This window comes from Antennarius striatus, chromosome 18 (genome assembly GCF_040054535.1).
Source record: "Antennarius striatus isolate MH-2024 chromosome 18, ASM4005453v1, whole genome shotgun sequence".
Classification (NCBI taxonomy): domain Eukaryota; kingdom Metazoa; phylum Chordata; class Actinopteri; order Lophiiformes; family Antennariidae; genus Antennarius; species Antennarius striatus.
The window spans coordinates 12,004,098-12,021,730 of NC_090793.1; the positions used below are offsets into that span (position 1 = coordinate 12,004,098).

Below are 17,633 nucleotides of genomic sequence, written 5' to 3' on the forward strand. Positions count from 1 at the left end.
ATAACAATCAAAGCCCTCATGCCCAACCACAGTCTTCCATAAAAATAACCATACAGTAAACTTGAAATATAGGTCAGAGTAACAGCACAGTATCCACGGCGATGAGCATCAAGCTGATCTGACGATCCAGAAGGTCACAGCACCAATGTAATGTGGATGTGGATGGGGATGGGGAGGCAAAAAAGATAAATCACAATTTATTTATTTTTTCCTTTTATTTTGATGTCCTGTGGAAGACAAAAGTTAATTAATCTCCCCATGTCTCTTTTCTGCGCCTCTGCTTCTAAACAGACAAAATAACACATGCCTGTATTACCCTTTAACTTCTCCATGTCACTGTCAGTCACATGACCTGGAGCTGTGTCTCAGTTAGCGCCAAAACTTTACCTCATTACAATCAGTGGAATAAACTCAAAAAAATGCTGGAAACAAAAAAAAAAACTGCTAGTAATAACAGAATTCTAACTTGTTGTTATATTCCTGAGGTTACAGCATAGACAGTTCAAATTTGAAGTTTAAATAGGAAAATAGTGGCGCAGTGCATATTCAGATTCAAGTGGGTTTGACGTGAAAGGCAAAACGTCATTTGTAAACAAAAATAGATCCATATAATGCAAAATCATATATTCTAACTCTGATGAAGACAAACGCATGAATGTCAGGTGTGGGTTTTCACTTCAAAGGAATTAGAAGGTATTATTTAAAGTGACATGAGGCAGTTTATAGTAACGTGATGTCATCCTGGTAACTACAACAACAACAATATGCTTTTGTGACTATAAATAATTACTTGATTGTTGAATTAGACTCTGCAATGCCATGTTAAAACTTAACATAGGGCTATTTAGACTAGGTTTAATTTGACATAGCATGTTATATTGTGTTTTGTGTATATGCAATGAAATGAAGAACCATTTTCCCTCCTTGGAGGTAGCATTATTTCTATTTTCAGAGTCAGGCCTATCGCAACAAAACAGATCCTATATAATGTATATTGCTAGCTTTTTTTTGTACTGAAAATTATAAATCTCTGTAACTGCTGTATTATTATTAGCAATAAGACTGACTTCACTCAACAGTAAAATTTGTTTTTCAACTAATTAAAATGTTAAAGTGCTGAACAAGCATTGTATGCAAGGTCTATAAACATTAACTGCTCAGTAAAACTCCTCAGCAGATGGGGAAACACACATTTAATGTGTTAAAAATCAAAACGTGTAACTCATTACCAGGTATATTATTTAAAAGATGCAAGCCTGTTTATAACAAAACTGCAAGAACTTGGACAATAAAATGCTAGAGTTTTATGAAAGCTCACTGATGACATTTTGGGATTGGAATGATTGGCAAAAAATAGTATAAAGAGTTCTCCTGATCCAGCACTTCTTAAATTTCTTTTTTAGTTCATTACAAATTGACATGATGTCTTTCATTTCATACCCATTTTATGTTTTTATTACTTTGAATTTCGTGATAATTTTTCATGTCATGATTTGTGGATTAGTGTTGTGTTTTCCTGTTGCAGATCCATTCCCTTGTGCTGTAGGTTATTCTTAGTGACAACTGGTTTTACCCTTTCAGTAATTAATAACCATGAAAGCAGGCTTTGGCTCCATGAATAATGTCAAAATGTTTAAAATACACACATGCTCAGCTGTTCAAGAAATGTGCCGCTTTTCCTGTTTCATGAAATTTTCCCAAATTTTTGCAAAATTGTGCTTCTTCAGGTTATCAAAACTACAGTATATATCCTGCATCAATACTTTTTTTTTTCCTGCTTTAAGCATCTTTTTATGAATTTACGGCTCCATTCTTCTTTGAAGAAGAATTCCACATACTTTAGGGTCTAGGGGAGCAATGTGTCTCCTACCCAGCATCAAATGGTTAATCAGTTTAAGTAATGAGGGTCCAGTGAAGTATTCTACATATCTGTATTTTGCTCAGGCTTTGGTGCGATTTTTTTTTATTGTCACAAAAAATGAAACATTTATATTGTAAAAACACTCATCTCTTTAAACTTTCTCTCAAAATTGAGAGAACGTTTCATAGTTCCAGAAACACTCATATGCTATCAGCATTATAAAACAGAGCAACAAGTATCACTTATAAAACATAAACTCAGTGGTTCAATTTTTTTTATTTTTAATTTTTCATGAATAAAATACTAAAACAGTCTTAAAAAGTTTGAGGCACTTTGTTGTATGGCAAAAGTGAAGGCAGGATTAAATATTACATACTGCTTCAATGACAGAAAAACCTAACATAAGATACATGTAGAACTAATTGTGTAGCCAAGGATGGGGTTTCTACTGAAGCCTGTGCATACTGTATGTCACCAGTTGGTAAGCATGCAACTCCTTCACAGTGGAGAAAATCAGTATTTACCAGGGAAAATCAGATTCTAGAATTGATAAAGGCATTTCATGCAATGAAGAACACCACACTGAGCAGATGTTTAGCCTTCAGTGACACAGCTCTTCTTCATTATCTTCATTGACTTATTTTACTTTGAATCTGCTTCCAGCAGTAATCATCCACACATAATCTGAAATGCCAAAAACAGAACACCCAGTTTTCCAAAGACAAACAGCATTCAAAGAAAAACAGCATTCTTCAGAAACTGATCACCATTCATCTTTCTCAGTATTTTCACTGACTTTGTAGATTTAGATTCAAAATTAAATCACTCTTGCATAGTTGAAATTCTTCAAATAAATAAGTTCAGCTGCAGTCAAGGGTAGATCAGATGAATAGCTCCAAGCAGTCTGTATTTAAATTGGAATTAGAGATGTTTAACGATCTATGTTAATCATGTCCAAAAGCTATGGCAAGCACAAAGTGAAACATTACAGCAACAAAAAAAGGAAGAAAAAACCCCCCTCATAATAGTAGAATTGATAATTTTGTGAAGTGCTTTTTTTTTTTACTCCCAAAAACTTTATTGTTGTCCTTCAAGTGGTGGCACAGATTTTTTAAGTTGCTATTACACATCGTCCAGCTCTGTCACAGTGCATTCCAAGAGTCCTACAACTTTGTTTTTATTATTCAAGTTCAAACCGCTTTATCCGCTGTCGCGGCTTGCAGGAGCTGGAGCCTGTCCCAGCTGTTATTATTAATATACTTAATTAGATTCATCCCTAGATCCAGACAGAGGTCTTTCCATTTTTCACAATGGTTGCACTCTTCTCTGTGGAAGATTTTGGCCGTGCGCCTTGTTTCTCCTGTACTGTATTAACTCGATTTTGCTCTGCCATGGAAGCTCCAGACACAGGACTACTGGCTCTGGAGGTTTGCTGGTTGTTTTTGGTTTGATATGTTTGAAAGGCCATATCGAGCTGTTCCTGGGCAACCCGTAGGTGCCGATGTAGGCTGGCCAGATCAGATGGTATGTTCTCATCTGGGCTGGTGCACTGCTGCTCGTGATCCTTATTAGCTACGTTCTGTTCGTGGGTGACGAGGCTGTTGGGGATCCTGGCAGGTTTTTCTGTTTTCATTACGAGGTTGTACCCTTGAGGGGAGGCTGGGATGTTGCGAGAGAATGGATAGCCATAAGGTGTACGATGGCCCCTCTTCCTCTTTAAGCGAAGGGTATCTCGAAAAGTGCCAATTCCCAAGTGAAGCATCTCACAAACATTTAGCACAAGACAAAGACAGCTTACCACATACATGATAAGGAGGAAGATTGTTTTTTCCGTGGGCCTGGAGATGAAGCAGTCCACTCTGTGTGGACAAGGGACCCTGTTGCATACATATGATGGGCTAACTCGAAAACCATAAAGGAGATACTGTCCTACAAGGAAAGCAATTTCAAAAATAGCTCGAGACATCAGCTGAAAAACATAGATTCTCATCAGGCCTTCCTGCATAATTTTACGGCGACCATCATGCTTTGGTTGGCCTTTACTGGTGCTGCTCACAGCTTCAGGCTTTGCCTCCTCCACCTCCAGTGTATTGCTATAGATCATGGGCTCTGCATCATCATCTTCATCCTCTTCTAAAACATCTTCCAGTTGGTGAGCTTCTCTCCATCTGGAGTGAGGAAGAGGCTTCTTGTGGAGCCTCTTGAGTTTATTTTTCTCCATGTCTGAACTTCGGGCTATCTTGTGGATGGCATATCCCATGTACATTATGGAAGGGGTAGAAATCATGATGATCTGGAAGACCCAGAATCGTACATGCGAGAGAGGGGCAAAGGCATCATAGCAGACATTGTCACAACCTGGCTGCTTGGTGTTGCAGGTGAACTTGGACTGCTCGTCTGAGTAGATGGACTCGCCTCCGACTGCCGTGAGAACAATGCGGAAGATGATGAGCACGGTCAGCCACACTTTCCCCACAAATGTGGAGTGGTTGTGGATCTCTTCCAAAAGACGAGTAAGAAAGCTCCAGCTCATGTTTCTCTAGCAAATGTTTCAATTAGAACCTGTAGAAAGAATAAAAAATTAATTAAGATCCAGGAAGGCATTGAATTAAAGGTGTGAGATGCAGATTAATTTTAGATGAGTAGCACTAGGAATTTAATTCCTTCGTAACCTCTCATTTCAACCACACGATATATTCTCTTTAGTTTTATGACATAAATGTCTGTGTTTTTATGTCAGTACAAAGCTGGTCCAGACTAAAACTGATTATAGTTATGGCCAGTTTGGAATCAATGAAATGACTCACATGTAATCTTGAGAAGATGCTGCTGTATCATTTGCAACTGCATGTCACACAATTTATTAGCAATGAAATGTATTTAACACATGTCTCAAGCAACTGTATTTATCTGCGCAGGGGTACTTGATCCAAAAGGAGGCATTCGTTTGCAATATCAAACACAGAACAATGACCTTTATTGAATCATGTCCTTGATGAGCAGAGTGACGTTATTCTATTGCACACAGCACGCACTATTTCTAATATATTGTTTCAGCTGATTGAAACACTTCGTAAAACAGTAACACTGGCAAAGATTGGTTTCAAAAACAGGGGAAAATGTCGCTACAAAAATCCCCCCATGCCATTATCACAACGGTGAAAACGTTGCACACACAAACACACACACACACACACACACACACACACACACACACACACACACACACACACACACACACGCATACACACACATAAAGAGATGATATGCTGTCATACTCTCCTCACAGTCAGAATCACTATGAGGTAAATGAAGCTGCGATGCGATGAGGAGATAGTACAGCGCGTCTGTCCCTTTGTTGATGGGAAGTAGTTGCAGAGCTTATGTTGATCTCATGACTGCGGCACTGTGTTCCCTAGTGTAGGATGTGCCATCTCTCCTGCCATCTGAGTGAACAGGAGCCGCTTGTTGGAATGCCAGGAGGCCTTCCCTCTAGATCCAGCACTGCTGACACTGGGGAGGGGTACAGCCACATGGAGACAGATGGCAACTATGGTGGGCATCTCCTGTCTGCCCCGAGACAGCATGACCGGCCGGTCAGAGTGAGGATTTACTCCAAAGTTGTATATATTAAACCGAAATCGTTTATCGTTTTAAATATTCTACTGTATGTGTCAGCACACCCTGAAGTGACTAATAACTGTGTGAGTTACAGCTTCATATATTGATCATTTGAAATCACGTTGAAATTTTAAACTGGAGTCCTTTAAAAAGAGATTTTTAATCTTGTTTAAAAAATAATAATTAAATTTTACTAATTATTAAGAATGATACATTCAGATGTGGAAAAGCAAAGTACATGAAGTTTAGCTTACAAAATATAAAAATAAAAAAATGGGATCCTGTTTTTTTCTTATAAAGACATAAATTTAGGCCCTTAGGCATTTAAAGCCCTTAGGCTTTAAATGTTCCAAGAACACATCTAATCATATCATGATATCAGCTACAGAGGTTTTGCAATGACAGCAAAAATTTAATTATAAGAACACTTAATTATTTTAAATTTTTTACAAAATACAGACCTTTTTTTAAATGATCATCTGTAATTTTAGTTGGCACCAATAGAGAAATATTTATGTTTTAAGAGCTTAAGAACTTAGGGAAGACTGAGATTTTCAATAGTTGTAAACCAAGTATTTCATAGTCAACAAAGGCAGAGATCTCTTCTATTTACAAAATATGCATTGTACTGTTAGTAAATATGAATATAACATAATAACATATAAATAGAATCCACCACCTTTTAATAGTCCACACAATGGGGAAATATATGGGGAAATAAGATATAAATATAATATCTTCTTTCAACATTGCAGAATATTCATGTTTGAAGGACTACTGCAATGGAATGAAAATTCCATCAAGACTCAGGACCTCATAAACAACACAGAATTCCATCAGCCCAAACTTTATGTAGCATGTTTGACATAATACCTCTATCATATTGATTCTTTATGGTAGAACCATTAACTGAAGCTACCCACCTGGAAAAGTAGCACATGCATTTCCCATCCTGACGGTGTCCTCTGCTCTCATTAGTTATCCCCTGCACACTCTGATCCATGATTTACCAATTCCATTACCATGTTCCAGCCTTCTCTGTATCATTGACAGCGTCTAGAATGGCAAATTCAAAAAACAACGGCAAAAGTGGTCTTCCTATTTATCCTGTTTTTCCTCCCAGTGAAGAAGTGAGGTCTCACTGCCGTGAATGCCTCCCATTCTGGCTTGTGTCTGGTTTCTACTACACCAGCCTTTTGCCCAAGAATGAAGTATAAAAAACAGAAAGGCTGAAAAAACTCCTCTGGCAAGTGACCCTCATCCAAGGGTTCAGACTTCAGAATATCATAGTGCAGATTTAAACTAACACCCAGCTAAGGGAGTGTGTTGATCGCAACACAGTCAAACTCCCCCCAACATTCATTTGAAACATTTGTAACACAGATGATGAAGGTCTCTCTCTTTCTCTCTCTCCCCTCTCTGTCTCTCTCTTTTCATCTCTCTCTCTTTCTCTCTCTCTCTGTCTCTCTCTCTCTCTCTCTTTCTCACTCTCTTCTCTATCTCTACATGTGTAAACTTTTAATCACAACTATTTATGCAGAATTGGACATACATACAGATAGCATGTATTACCCATTTTTAAAAAAATGCAAGAGGCCATCAAACTAACCCACACCACTTTATCTCTATCTCTCTCTCTCTCTCTCTCTCTCTCTCTCTCTCTCTCTCTCTCTCTCTCTCTCTCAAACACACACACACACACACACACACACACACACACACACACACACACACACACACACATTCACAAATATCCACATCTAACACTAACCCAAAGTAATTACACACCACCATCAGTGATTAAATGAGGTAAAGGCACATAGAAATCTACATTATCCGTCAATTACATAACAGTTTATAGCAGGCGACAATTATGAAGAAACACATTTTGGTGAGAAAGACTTGGGGAGTTTGAGGACATCAAGACATAAAGCACCTTCCTTGGTGCAGATCCGCTAGAATGTAACCAGCAGGTATGCTCAGTCATATCCAATGTCATAATATTTAGATTGCCCATTTAGGCAGATGGCCAGAAAACGCAGAATTGGATGGGTCATACTCTGCTTTCCCACTCCTTGCCTGTTCCAACTTGATGTTTATTCTTCAACCTCTCGCCCCGGCCAGCGGAGTGCTGAAGCACAAGATGTTACTTGAGGCACATGATGGATTTTTTTCCACATGAGAGCAACAGTGGCTATATGTGGACAGAAATGTCTTTCTCATCCACTGAGTGTCTTTCACACGCACAAACTCTCACACACGTCACTATATTTATTTGTAACCTAGACCATAACTGTCAGTCTGAAACAACACACCATATGTACAAGAGGTGATTCATTCAAGATTAAACTTGGAAAGGAATTTCTGCATTTGCGTTTCTTTGTGCCAGACCTTGCTGTCAAGTTTCGGAAACAGTACAAACTTTTAATGGAGGGCAGACAAATGGGTTAAGGTCTGGCTTGCATCAGTAAAATGTGTCTGCTCATTGTCCCAGTGACCATATTATTATAATATTACTTTCACAAGGGCCTCAATAGCCCTTAGTTATGACCCGTAAACAGCTATTAAGGGAAGAATAACGTTCAGCAGTACCAGAGACACCAGAGAGCCTCCCATCAATCAGATTGTAGCTAGATTTTTTTAGATATCTTGATGTTTTTTAAAAACAATATATTAGAATGACTTTAATTTGTCAGGAAAGCCAAGGCAGAAAAGGAGACATGACATAAAAACAAGCATAAAAGAGTCCTAGCATTTATTATTAAGTTATTCAGTGATTCTGTTTCAGTCCTCAGGAGGCAAAAGCCCTATCAGAGCCCAGCCATCTGGGCCTGTTGGACCCATCCTCCAGAGGCATCGCCTTCAAGGTTCCCCTCTCCATTTGACTGAGGAGTTGTGGCATAGCAACCACCCCTGGTGCAGCACAGAGGAAAAGGAGACAGGGGATGCTGCTGGAGTGTCTAGAACATTTGGGGTTTTGGACATGTGCTGTCCCTAAGGGATGAATGAGCACGTGCTTTCATTTTGAGATGCATTCCTCTCCATCCAAAATCTTCACTTCATCCAAAAGACACAGATGGTCTATAGAGACAGTTGAGAAGTGAACATTCAAAAAATAGTCAACGAGATTTTATGTTCCTAGACAGTGAGAACTCACTGCCCGTGGTTAGGATCTAAAATTAATGCTCGCTGAAATTTCATGAATGATCCACATGTTATTTATAGATCATGTCTTTTACACACTTTTGTTCCTGCAACTGTGTATGTGTGTTTGTAATTTTTTTTCTATTACAATATATACAATATATTTATTTCTATTGGAACAAAAGACAAGTACTGATTGTCTTGTATTTTACTTCTGTTACTGAAATTCTTTTTCAAATTTTTTAGTCAGGAATCAGTTGGTCTTTATGACTCCCAGACATTTTTGGCATTTGTTTTCATATACAGGGGCAGTGGGTAGCGCTGTCGCCGCACAGCAAGGCAGTTCCGGGTTCGTGTCCCACTCTGCGCGAAGCTTGCATGTTCTCCCCGTGACCTGCGACAGCAGATAAAGCGGTTCAGAAGATGGATGGATTTTCTTATATAATTCTTATACAATTTGTTCAGCTATTAAGTTCCTGCTACAAATTACAACTGCATTAAAATATTTAAATTACTCAAACAAAAGCACAAGTTCATAGAGTGACTACAACTACAGTCCTGAATGTGATGTCCCTGTGTCCTCGAACAATCCAGGCTATTCTAGCTTTGGGAAACTGTGGTTTATGTTGATAAATATTGATTGGACTGCCCAGAGCCAGGAACATGTTCCAGTGTTCCCCTGTAAGACACTGTTTGACATTGCTGTTGTCACAAAGACTGGCATCATGTGACACCCAAATGGATGTTTCATATTCATTAGGGTTTAGGTTATATTTAGTGTAAAATGTAAAATGGATGTAATTTGGTGGTGGTATCTGACAGACAATGACTGCTGACAAATAAACACAGTGAACATTAATTAATGTAATTAAATTATACTTCAATATAATTCAACAGCAATAAGCTGAATTGTTGTGATGTACTTGCTTAACCATGAGTGAACTGTTCTTTTATTGGGAGAGGTTTTTTATGCATTGTATCCTGACAGCATTCCTTTTTCTGCAGTCCCAGACAGCTTCACCTTTCGAGGTCACTGGGAGCTCTGAGCGTTTGCAGCACTGAAGTGATGCAACATAGAGGAGCAAACATCTCCACAACTATCTTTGGCTGCCGCCAATGTCATTACAAGAGTTTTAACCACATGCATTTCCTGAAAAAACTTGATGCGAGCAAACTGGGGGCTGTGAAGGTTTGTGTTTATGTAACAGATCAAGCTCCACCATGTGAGTTGGATGCGCTCCCACCCTCAGAGGAAGGAGTGACACAAGACACCAGAGCAAAAACATGCAACTGAGTGCCTTGACTCCTCTCTCTCTCTCTCTTCCGCTGCTATCATTAAGCTGTTCTCAGCAGGCTGTGAGGGGCTATCCCATCGGCTGACTGAGAGTGGTGGCAGTCCCAACTCATTTGTTCACTTTTCTCCCAGTTCCTCGGCAAAGCCTATCCTCCCTTTAGGGTAATGCATCACTGCCAGTTTGACTAAGACTGGACTCTGGACACTGAAGCAACTGAGTTGAAAAGCCCTGAGGTGGATGCCAACAACTTCCCTCAGCCGTGGCTCTACATCTCCCACATATGAGTAAAGCTAGCTGTACTTAGTGTAAATTACCCTGTTCTAGCTCTCACAGAAAATAGAGACTAGCATTCCTTATTCAGTTCTAAAAAATCTCCAGACACCCACATCTGTTTAAGTTGACCCCTAAACCCTAATATCACAAAGAATACCTCAGATGAAAAATATAAATATTATAACAAGATGTTGTGGATTCTAGGGACAGTAATATTACAAGCCAAATGGCTTCTACCTGTCAACCTTTTTTTTCTTTTTCTGATGTTGTTGATGTTGCAAAAGAGATGAAGGTGAAGTCTGCTGTAATAACATGTCTGGAAAGAAAGAAATAAACTGAACAAGAACCAATGCACTCAGAGACTGCAACATCCGGCGACACCCCTGAGTTAGTGCTCTGACCGACTTCCATTGATCAAAGCAGTATCTTTGATCTACGGTCTTACTCACACTGGCCATCTCCCTCGTCTTTTTATCTTGTCCATTTCCTGAGTGTACAAAAGTTAAAATTTCACCTAGACCTGGTTTTCTTAAGGTCAAGGTCATTTTCTCATTTTATCCCCTTTGCTGCCCGAATAAAGTGTTTCTTGTTTCACCTTTCTATCTGCAACGGTTGCGAAGGTATTTGGTGGACTAACAGACGTTAGTGTGTGGACTAACACACAAACGCTGACAATTACAATACATCACCTACAATACAACACCGCTTTGACGTAGGATATAATAAATAAAAATTTTATATTATGTAGATTGTTTTCAGAAACACATATGATTCTGTCATTACATTTTTGTGTTTTCTTTTACAAAGTCCCTAAATAGATCACACAGATACATTGAATTTATTGGACTTTTTTGTGTGTGTTTCCCCGCCTGTTTCATGTTTGGCTCTGTGAAGTAGATATAGGAATTAGTGAATGAATATAATAGCAATCAGTTCACTAAATTCAATCGGCCGACAATTTTTCTTTACTGATAGGGCAGCAAAACATAACAACTACACATCCAAATTAAACAATATAGCAGTGCTTTGCTTGCAGCTCCACAGGACCTTAATGGTTGACATTATCTTGTCTTAACTGGCTATGTCATTAGTTGATCCGGGGGAAGCCCAAAGCAGCAGCAGACCTCGTCAGGGTCATTTAGACTGCTGGAGATATGTCTGATGTAGCTCCTTTCTTCCAGATGCCTTTCTGCTGTTGCCCTTGTCCGACTCAGTGAACTCCAGACACTTCTAGCTACGCTTCAGGATCACTGATAAGAGCTGTATGCCCCAGGTGCTCACTTACACAATAAATGTGCAGATATAAACTGCACAAGCGCACATGCTAATAGGATTAAGTCTACTAATCAAAGGCAATTTCTGAAGAAAAAAAAGATAAAAAATATTAAAAGAAATCATCAAAATTAAATGTATTTGAGTGTTTAAATAATAATTTAAATACAAGAACACTCCTGCCTATACTCATCTTATTGAGAATAATTACGTTTGTGCATGGCTGGCATTATCTTATATTCTGTGTGATCGGTGATATTTATTTTTATCCACCAGATGGCAGCCATGTAACCAGAATCAGAATCAGAATCACAAACCCCTTGCTCTCACATTACTGAAATGTAAGATAATTCTACTGGTAGTGCGACCAAATAACAGTTGACCTACTAGAGTATTATCCTAAAGAAGAGCATCGCATCAGAGTGTAGTCTTCTCAAGGTTAACAAACGTAATACATCTACCTATAATTACACATGCTCTTATTGCCCTACGTCCATTCATACCACGCGCACCTGCACGTGGTAATCTCAGTTTGTCTCTTTCTAACTGTGCCTATATTTCATTTTTAGTAATTATTTTTTCACTCTTGTGTGATATTTTCCTTTTACACATAAATCTCAGGTAAACTAATCTAATTTAATCTAATCTAATGATTATTTAGGGCTGCATACAAAGGATAAAGCGCTGTGCAATTTCCGCCTGAAAAATCATAGTTCTGCTAAATGATGCACACTTTTATGACAATAACTACAAATCACAATAGTTCACATGACTGCAGTAAAACAGGAAGTGTTCTGGTACCAGATTACAGAATTATTTTTTCAGGTTACATACTATTTTGCTATTCCGACACTCTATATTTCTGAAACTGTATTGTGCCAATTTTAGAAAATATAATTTTTTCATTGTGTTTTATGATGCTTTATAACAGAGACAGAAATAAAATAATTTCCATTTTTAAGTGAAAATATACCATGGCAACAAGATCCGAACTCGTGGTAGAAAATGAATGAATTTCAAATCGTAATTTTCATTACAGTACATTATCTTTCTAACAACTCACTGATAGCAAAGATATTTTTTTGGTGTCACAATGTTCAGAGGCCACTATAAACTCCACTGTTTAACTTGTTTTAGGCCACTGGTAGTAGATTGTAAAACAAAGACTCACATGTCCCTCAAGTCGAGTTGTAGCTTGTCTTTTGTTTTGATTAAAACAAGTCATAATAAAACAAGTGCTGTTCTATTTCTAACTGCTAAACACCAAGACCGTGGCTCATTCATAGTTTCTTTAATTTAATTTAATTTCTGCCATATTTATATATCAAATACAGCCTTCATTTTTAGATAATAATGAAACATCTTCCATCCATGAGAATTTTCACCATAAACCACAACAATGAAAAGACCTACCTTTCCATATGGTTGAAACAGAAGTTTATTCTGTGGTTGGTCATCCGGGCAAACATCGAGAGGCATCGTTTCACTGCTCAGACTCAACGCAGGATGAGAAAGACAATGGGCCATTTTTCTTGAAACCCCTCACCACCAGGCAGGACACTCAGGGGACCTGCATCCTGCCAAAGGCCCCATTGTTCCCCCTTCTGCCGGATTTTCCATGACCATGGATTGTTTATTTGATAAATTCAGGATGACTCTTTCTAACTCCTCACTCATGAACAGTAGCTAAGATCAAAACCAACACAACCTTGAACTTTGGGATTTTGCATATTTGTCTATTCATGACATGTGAGGTTAATATTATTATTAACTTTACCACGGACAGTCAATTATTATACAACAATAGATATTGTAGTCATGTACAATCGAGTACAATTACAGTCAAGTACAAATTCCTCCGGGATTAATAAAGTATCTATCTATCTATCTATCTATCTATCTATCTATCTATCTATCTATCTATCTATCTATCTATCTATCTATCTATCTATCTATCTATCTATCTATCTATCTATCTATCTATCTATCTATCTATCTATCTATCTACCTACCTACCTACCTACCTACCTACCTACCTACCTACCTACCTACCCACCCACCCATCCATCCATCCATCCATCCATCCATCCATCCATCCATCTTATTACATCCCGCTTCAAAGTGGTGATGTATTGTGATTGTCAGTGTTTGTGTGTTCATTCGTCTGTCCGTTCTTATGTCCACCAAATATCTTCGCAACCATTGTAGATAGAACGATGAAACAAAAAGCGCATTACTCGAGCAGCAAAGGGGATGAAAATGTGATAACGACCTTGACCTTGAGAAACTAAGCAAAGGTCAAATATCAACTTTTGTACACTCAGGAACTGGATAAGACAAGAAGACGAGGGAGAAGGCCAGTGTGAGTAAGACTGTAGATCAAAGCCGCTGCTTTGATCTATGAAAGTAGTTCAGAACACTAGCTTTGGTCTTTGAACTACCTGTATGCAAGTAGGTCAGGGTAAAATTTTGACTTCAGGGCTGTCACGGGATGTTGCAGTCTGTGACTGCCTCGGTTCTTCTTCTTCTTCTCCTTTCAGCTTTTCCCTTCAGAGGTCGCCACAGAGAATCAGTTTCCTCCATCTAACCCTGTCTTCTGCATCCTCTTCTCTCACATGAACTACCTTCATGTCCTCTTTCACTACATCCATAAACCTCCTCTTTGGTCTTCCTCTAGGCCTCCTGCATTGCAGTTCAAAACTCAGCATTTTTCTACCAATATAGTCACTCTCTCCTGTTGTGGTTTGGGTTTGTGTAGGCATGCTGTGTGGCTTTTTTTGTTTTCCTTTTTGCTTTTTCGTTTCCTTCCAGGACCTGCAGGGCTTGTGAGTGGAGGAGGCGTGATACTGAGGCACACCAGGTTCCACTCAACCGTCATCAACCATACTATAAAGCTGGTCCTGACTCTCACTACTGTGCCAGATAATTCCGTCTAGTTTGGTAGTGCAATCCAGAGAATTTGAATGCTCGTCAGTACCTTTCCTTGTTCACAGTGAGCAGCTGAACCAATTCTTATTTTCTTGTTAACTGCAGTTCAGTGCCTCATTGCCTCCTGTTCCTGGAGCACCAGCCTCCTGCCACCACCAGGCTATTTGCAACTGATTTTGTGTTCTTTCACATTTCTTTTATGATAAACTCTCTGTACTTTTACCCGCCTGTCTCCTGCAATTTGGGTCCACAACAGTCTCCAGGCAGCCCTAGCATCTCCTCTGGACATGTTCAAACCCTCTCAGTCTGGCCTCTCTGACTTTGTCTCCAAAATCTCTAACATGTGCTGTCCGTCTGATGTACTCATTCCTGATCCTATCCATCCTGGTCACTCCGAAAGAGAACCTCAGCATCTTCATCTCTGCTACCTCCCGCTCTGTCTCCTGTCTTTTCCTCAGTGACACTGTCTCTAGACCAAACAACATCGCTGGTCTCACCAGTTTTTTACATCCTTCCTTTCATTTTAGCTGAAACTCTTCTATCACAAATCACACCTGACACTTTTCTCCATCCGTTCCATCCTGCCTGTACACGCTTCTTCACCTCTTTTCCACATTCTCCATTGCTCTGGACTGTTGACCCTAAGTACTTAAAATCCTCCACCTTCTTGGATCTCTTCTCCCTGTAACCTCACTCTTCACTTGGGTCCCTCTCATTCACACACATGTACTCTGTCTTACTGCGGCTAACCTTCATTCCTCTCCTCTCCAGGACAAACATCCACCTCTCTAGCTTCTCCTCCACCTGTTCCTGGTTAAACAGGAATCTCCCTATTCCATGGAGATTCCTGTCTAACCTCGTCTGTCAGCCTGTCCATCACCATAGCGAACAAGACGGGGCTCAAAGCTGACTGCCTTGGTTTTAGTTTATATTACGTTGTTTGACACCACGTTGGAAGAGGGTGAATTAATTTTCCTCATTGGATAAGGGGGACTGATTTTTCCTGCCAAAGTCTTCATTGTTGTGAAAGATTTTATATTTTTTGGGAGTGCTTGTCTCTATGTGCCACAAGGCGTCTGGAACATAATTCTGTACATTAGCATTTTATAGGCAGTTCTGGAACACACACCTATATGTATATACGTATATATGAAATGTATTTCTTACATGTGTTTGTGTGTGTGTTTGTATATAGTACATATCACTTACATCTTATTAATAATATTATTAATAATAATGGGTTAGATTTATTTAGCGCTTTTCTGGACGTTCAAAGTCGCTTTTACATTGGATCCATTATTCCTTCCCTCCTCATTCACTTCACTCCTACTTCATACTTGGTGATGGTAAACTACGTATGTAGCTGTCAAATTTAAATTAAGATCTCTTATTATCTGTACTGTTGTATCTACATTAAAATATAATGCAAAAGATCGTACTTCAATAGATTTTAAAAGGTCTTTCTTTTGAAATCACCTTCAGACTTCTACCTAGGAAGCTGTGTACTATTAAGTATAGACAAGGCAAGGCAAGACCTTTTTGAGAAAACTAGTGAGCAGGATGTCCAAACAGCAAGAAGAGGAGTTCAGTTGACATAAGATGTCCTGAAGCGCATGTTTTTGGAGGTGGGAGGAAGCTGGAGAACCTGGAGAGAACCCACGCAGACACGGGGAGAGCATGCAAACTCTACACAGAGCGGGAGTCGAACCCGGACCCGCCTTGTTGTGCAGCAACAGCGCTACCCATTGCGCCACCATGCCGCCACTATTACAATTATTATTACTGCATGAATATTATGAGCTGAATGAGAAAAAAAATAGGACTGATATTTGTCAAAAGAACGATAATTTTGTTATGTCACTTGTGATTGAAAAAGAAATGATTGTGCCACAGAAAGGTTGGTTAGACAAAGAGAAAGTACTTTGAAACTTGAAGGTGTCTAAGGAAGTTTACCAGGAATGTTACCCATATCTGCTTATCTTATCAGTGTGGCACAAGTCTGAGCTTTTATATGGGTTCAAATGGGTTCAAATGATCAAGAAGTGTGGGTTGGTATAATTATTAGCAGAGACTTTGCTCTCCTCTAATTTTGTGTGTGTGTGTGTGTGTGTGTGTGTGTGTGTGTGTGTGTGTGTGTGTGTGTGTGTGTGTGTGTGTGTGTGTGTGTGTGTGTGTGTGTGTGTGTGTGTGTGTGTGTGTGTGTGTGTGTGTGTGTGTGTGTGTGTTTGTGTGTGTTTGTGTGTGTGTATACGTGGGTGGAGTGGGTTGGGATGTTAAAGGTCATGTTAAATTTTGTCTGCCAGAATTGCTTGTCTGTTTGAACCTGTGACCTTCCCAAAAACCTAAAAAAAACAAAAACATGTTTGCATAAAACAAACATAAATGTAGGACTGAAAGTTCACTTCTCTTATACATTCTCATAACAATTGAACATTAGAAATTTATCTGAGGTTGTATCTTAATAATGGTAGGACGTAATGCAGGATGCATTGTGTGTATGTTCACAAGGTAACAGTTTTATTGGCCATAATTTAAATGAAAAAAATTAGACACGTCAGAATCTTGATGATGGTTTTAAGTATAATATCAGACATAAAAGCCAAATACTACAACCAACTGTTTTTCTCAAGTCTACTCTTAAGTTATTTAAGGTAATGATGATTACATGGAGGGAAATGTAGCATTTATTAATGCCAGATGTTTGTTTTATCCCAAGTGACTCCATTTCAGTCAACAGCTTAAGCATTTTTGAATTAAGGTGGATTGTACAAGCAAGCAATGTATTTGTTTTTTAAAATATGGAAATAGGTATACATTGTGCCCTCGTTCCTTGTGGTTAATGCGTTCCAGGAACCACATACGATTAACAAATTCTGGGATAGAGCGACAAACTAATCATTTACAGTAATTTAAATGTTTATGAACCCTCTCCATACTGATATTAAACCAGCTTCTATCTGTATTGCCTTTTCCCACACTCTTATCGACTATTTAAAGCACTTCTGTGTCTCATGGACTCATGGATGCCGTCATAGAATGCGCGGATGTGTCGGGTGAGGGCGGACTGTACTGAAATATTTGTGTGTTTTAACAAAAATAATCTTTTTTCAAATAAAATTCATATCTGATTCATATCTGATCCGCACTGACGGATTTTAGTTTAATAGTTTTAGTTTAATCTGGCATACGTGATCAACTGCAGCAAGAAAGAACACAAAATCACAGCCAACCCATAGTTT

At 38.9% G+C, this 17,633-nt stretch overlaps 1 protein-coding gene across 3 annotated transcripts; it reads right to left on the bottom strand.

Moving 5' to 3' along the window:
• Positions 1-2,127: 2,127 nt before the first annotated feature.
• gjc2 (gap junction protein gamma 2) lies at positions 2,128-13,018 on the bottom strand. Of its 3 annotated transcripts, none has more exons than XM_068340388.1 (2): positions 12,880-13,018; positions 2,128-4,423 (listed from the first exon to the last, which is right to left on the bottom strand). In XM_068340388.1, exon 2 carries the CDS (start codon positions 4,392-4,394, stop codon positions 3,138-3,140), a length of 1,257 nt encoding a protein of 418 aa, XP_068196489.1. In that variant the 5' UTR covers positions 4,395-4,423; positions 12,880-13,018; the 3' UTR covers positions 2,128-3,137. The 3 variants fall into 3 exon arrangements, 2 of the variants coding, with proteins under 2 accessions (XP_068196489.1, XP_068196488.1); XM_068340387.1 differs by lacking the exon at positions 12,880-13,018 and adding an exon at positions 6,406-6,762; XR_011038819.1 differs by lacking the exon at positions 2,128-4,423 and adding an exon at positions 8,234-9,020 and having other exon boundaries at positions 12,880-13,006.
• Positions 13,019-17,633: the final 4,615 nt, after the last annotated feature.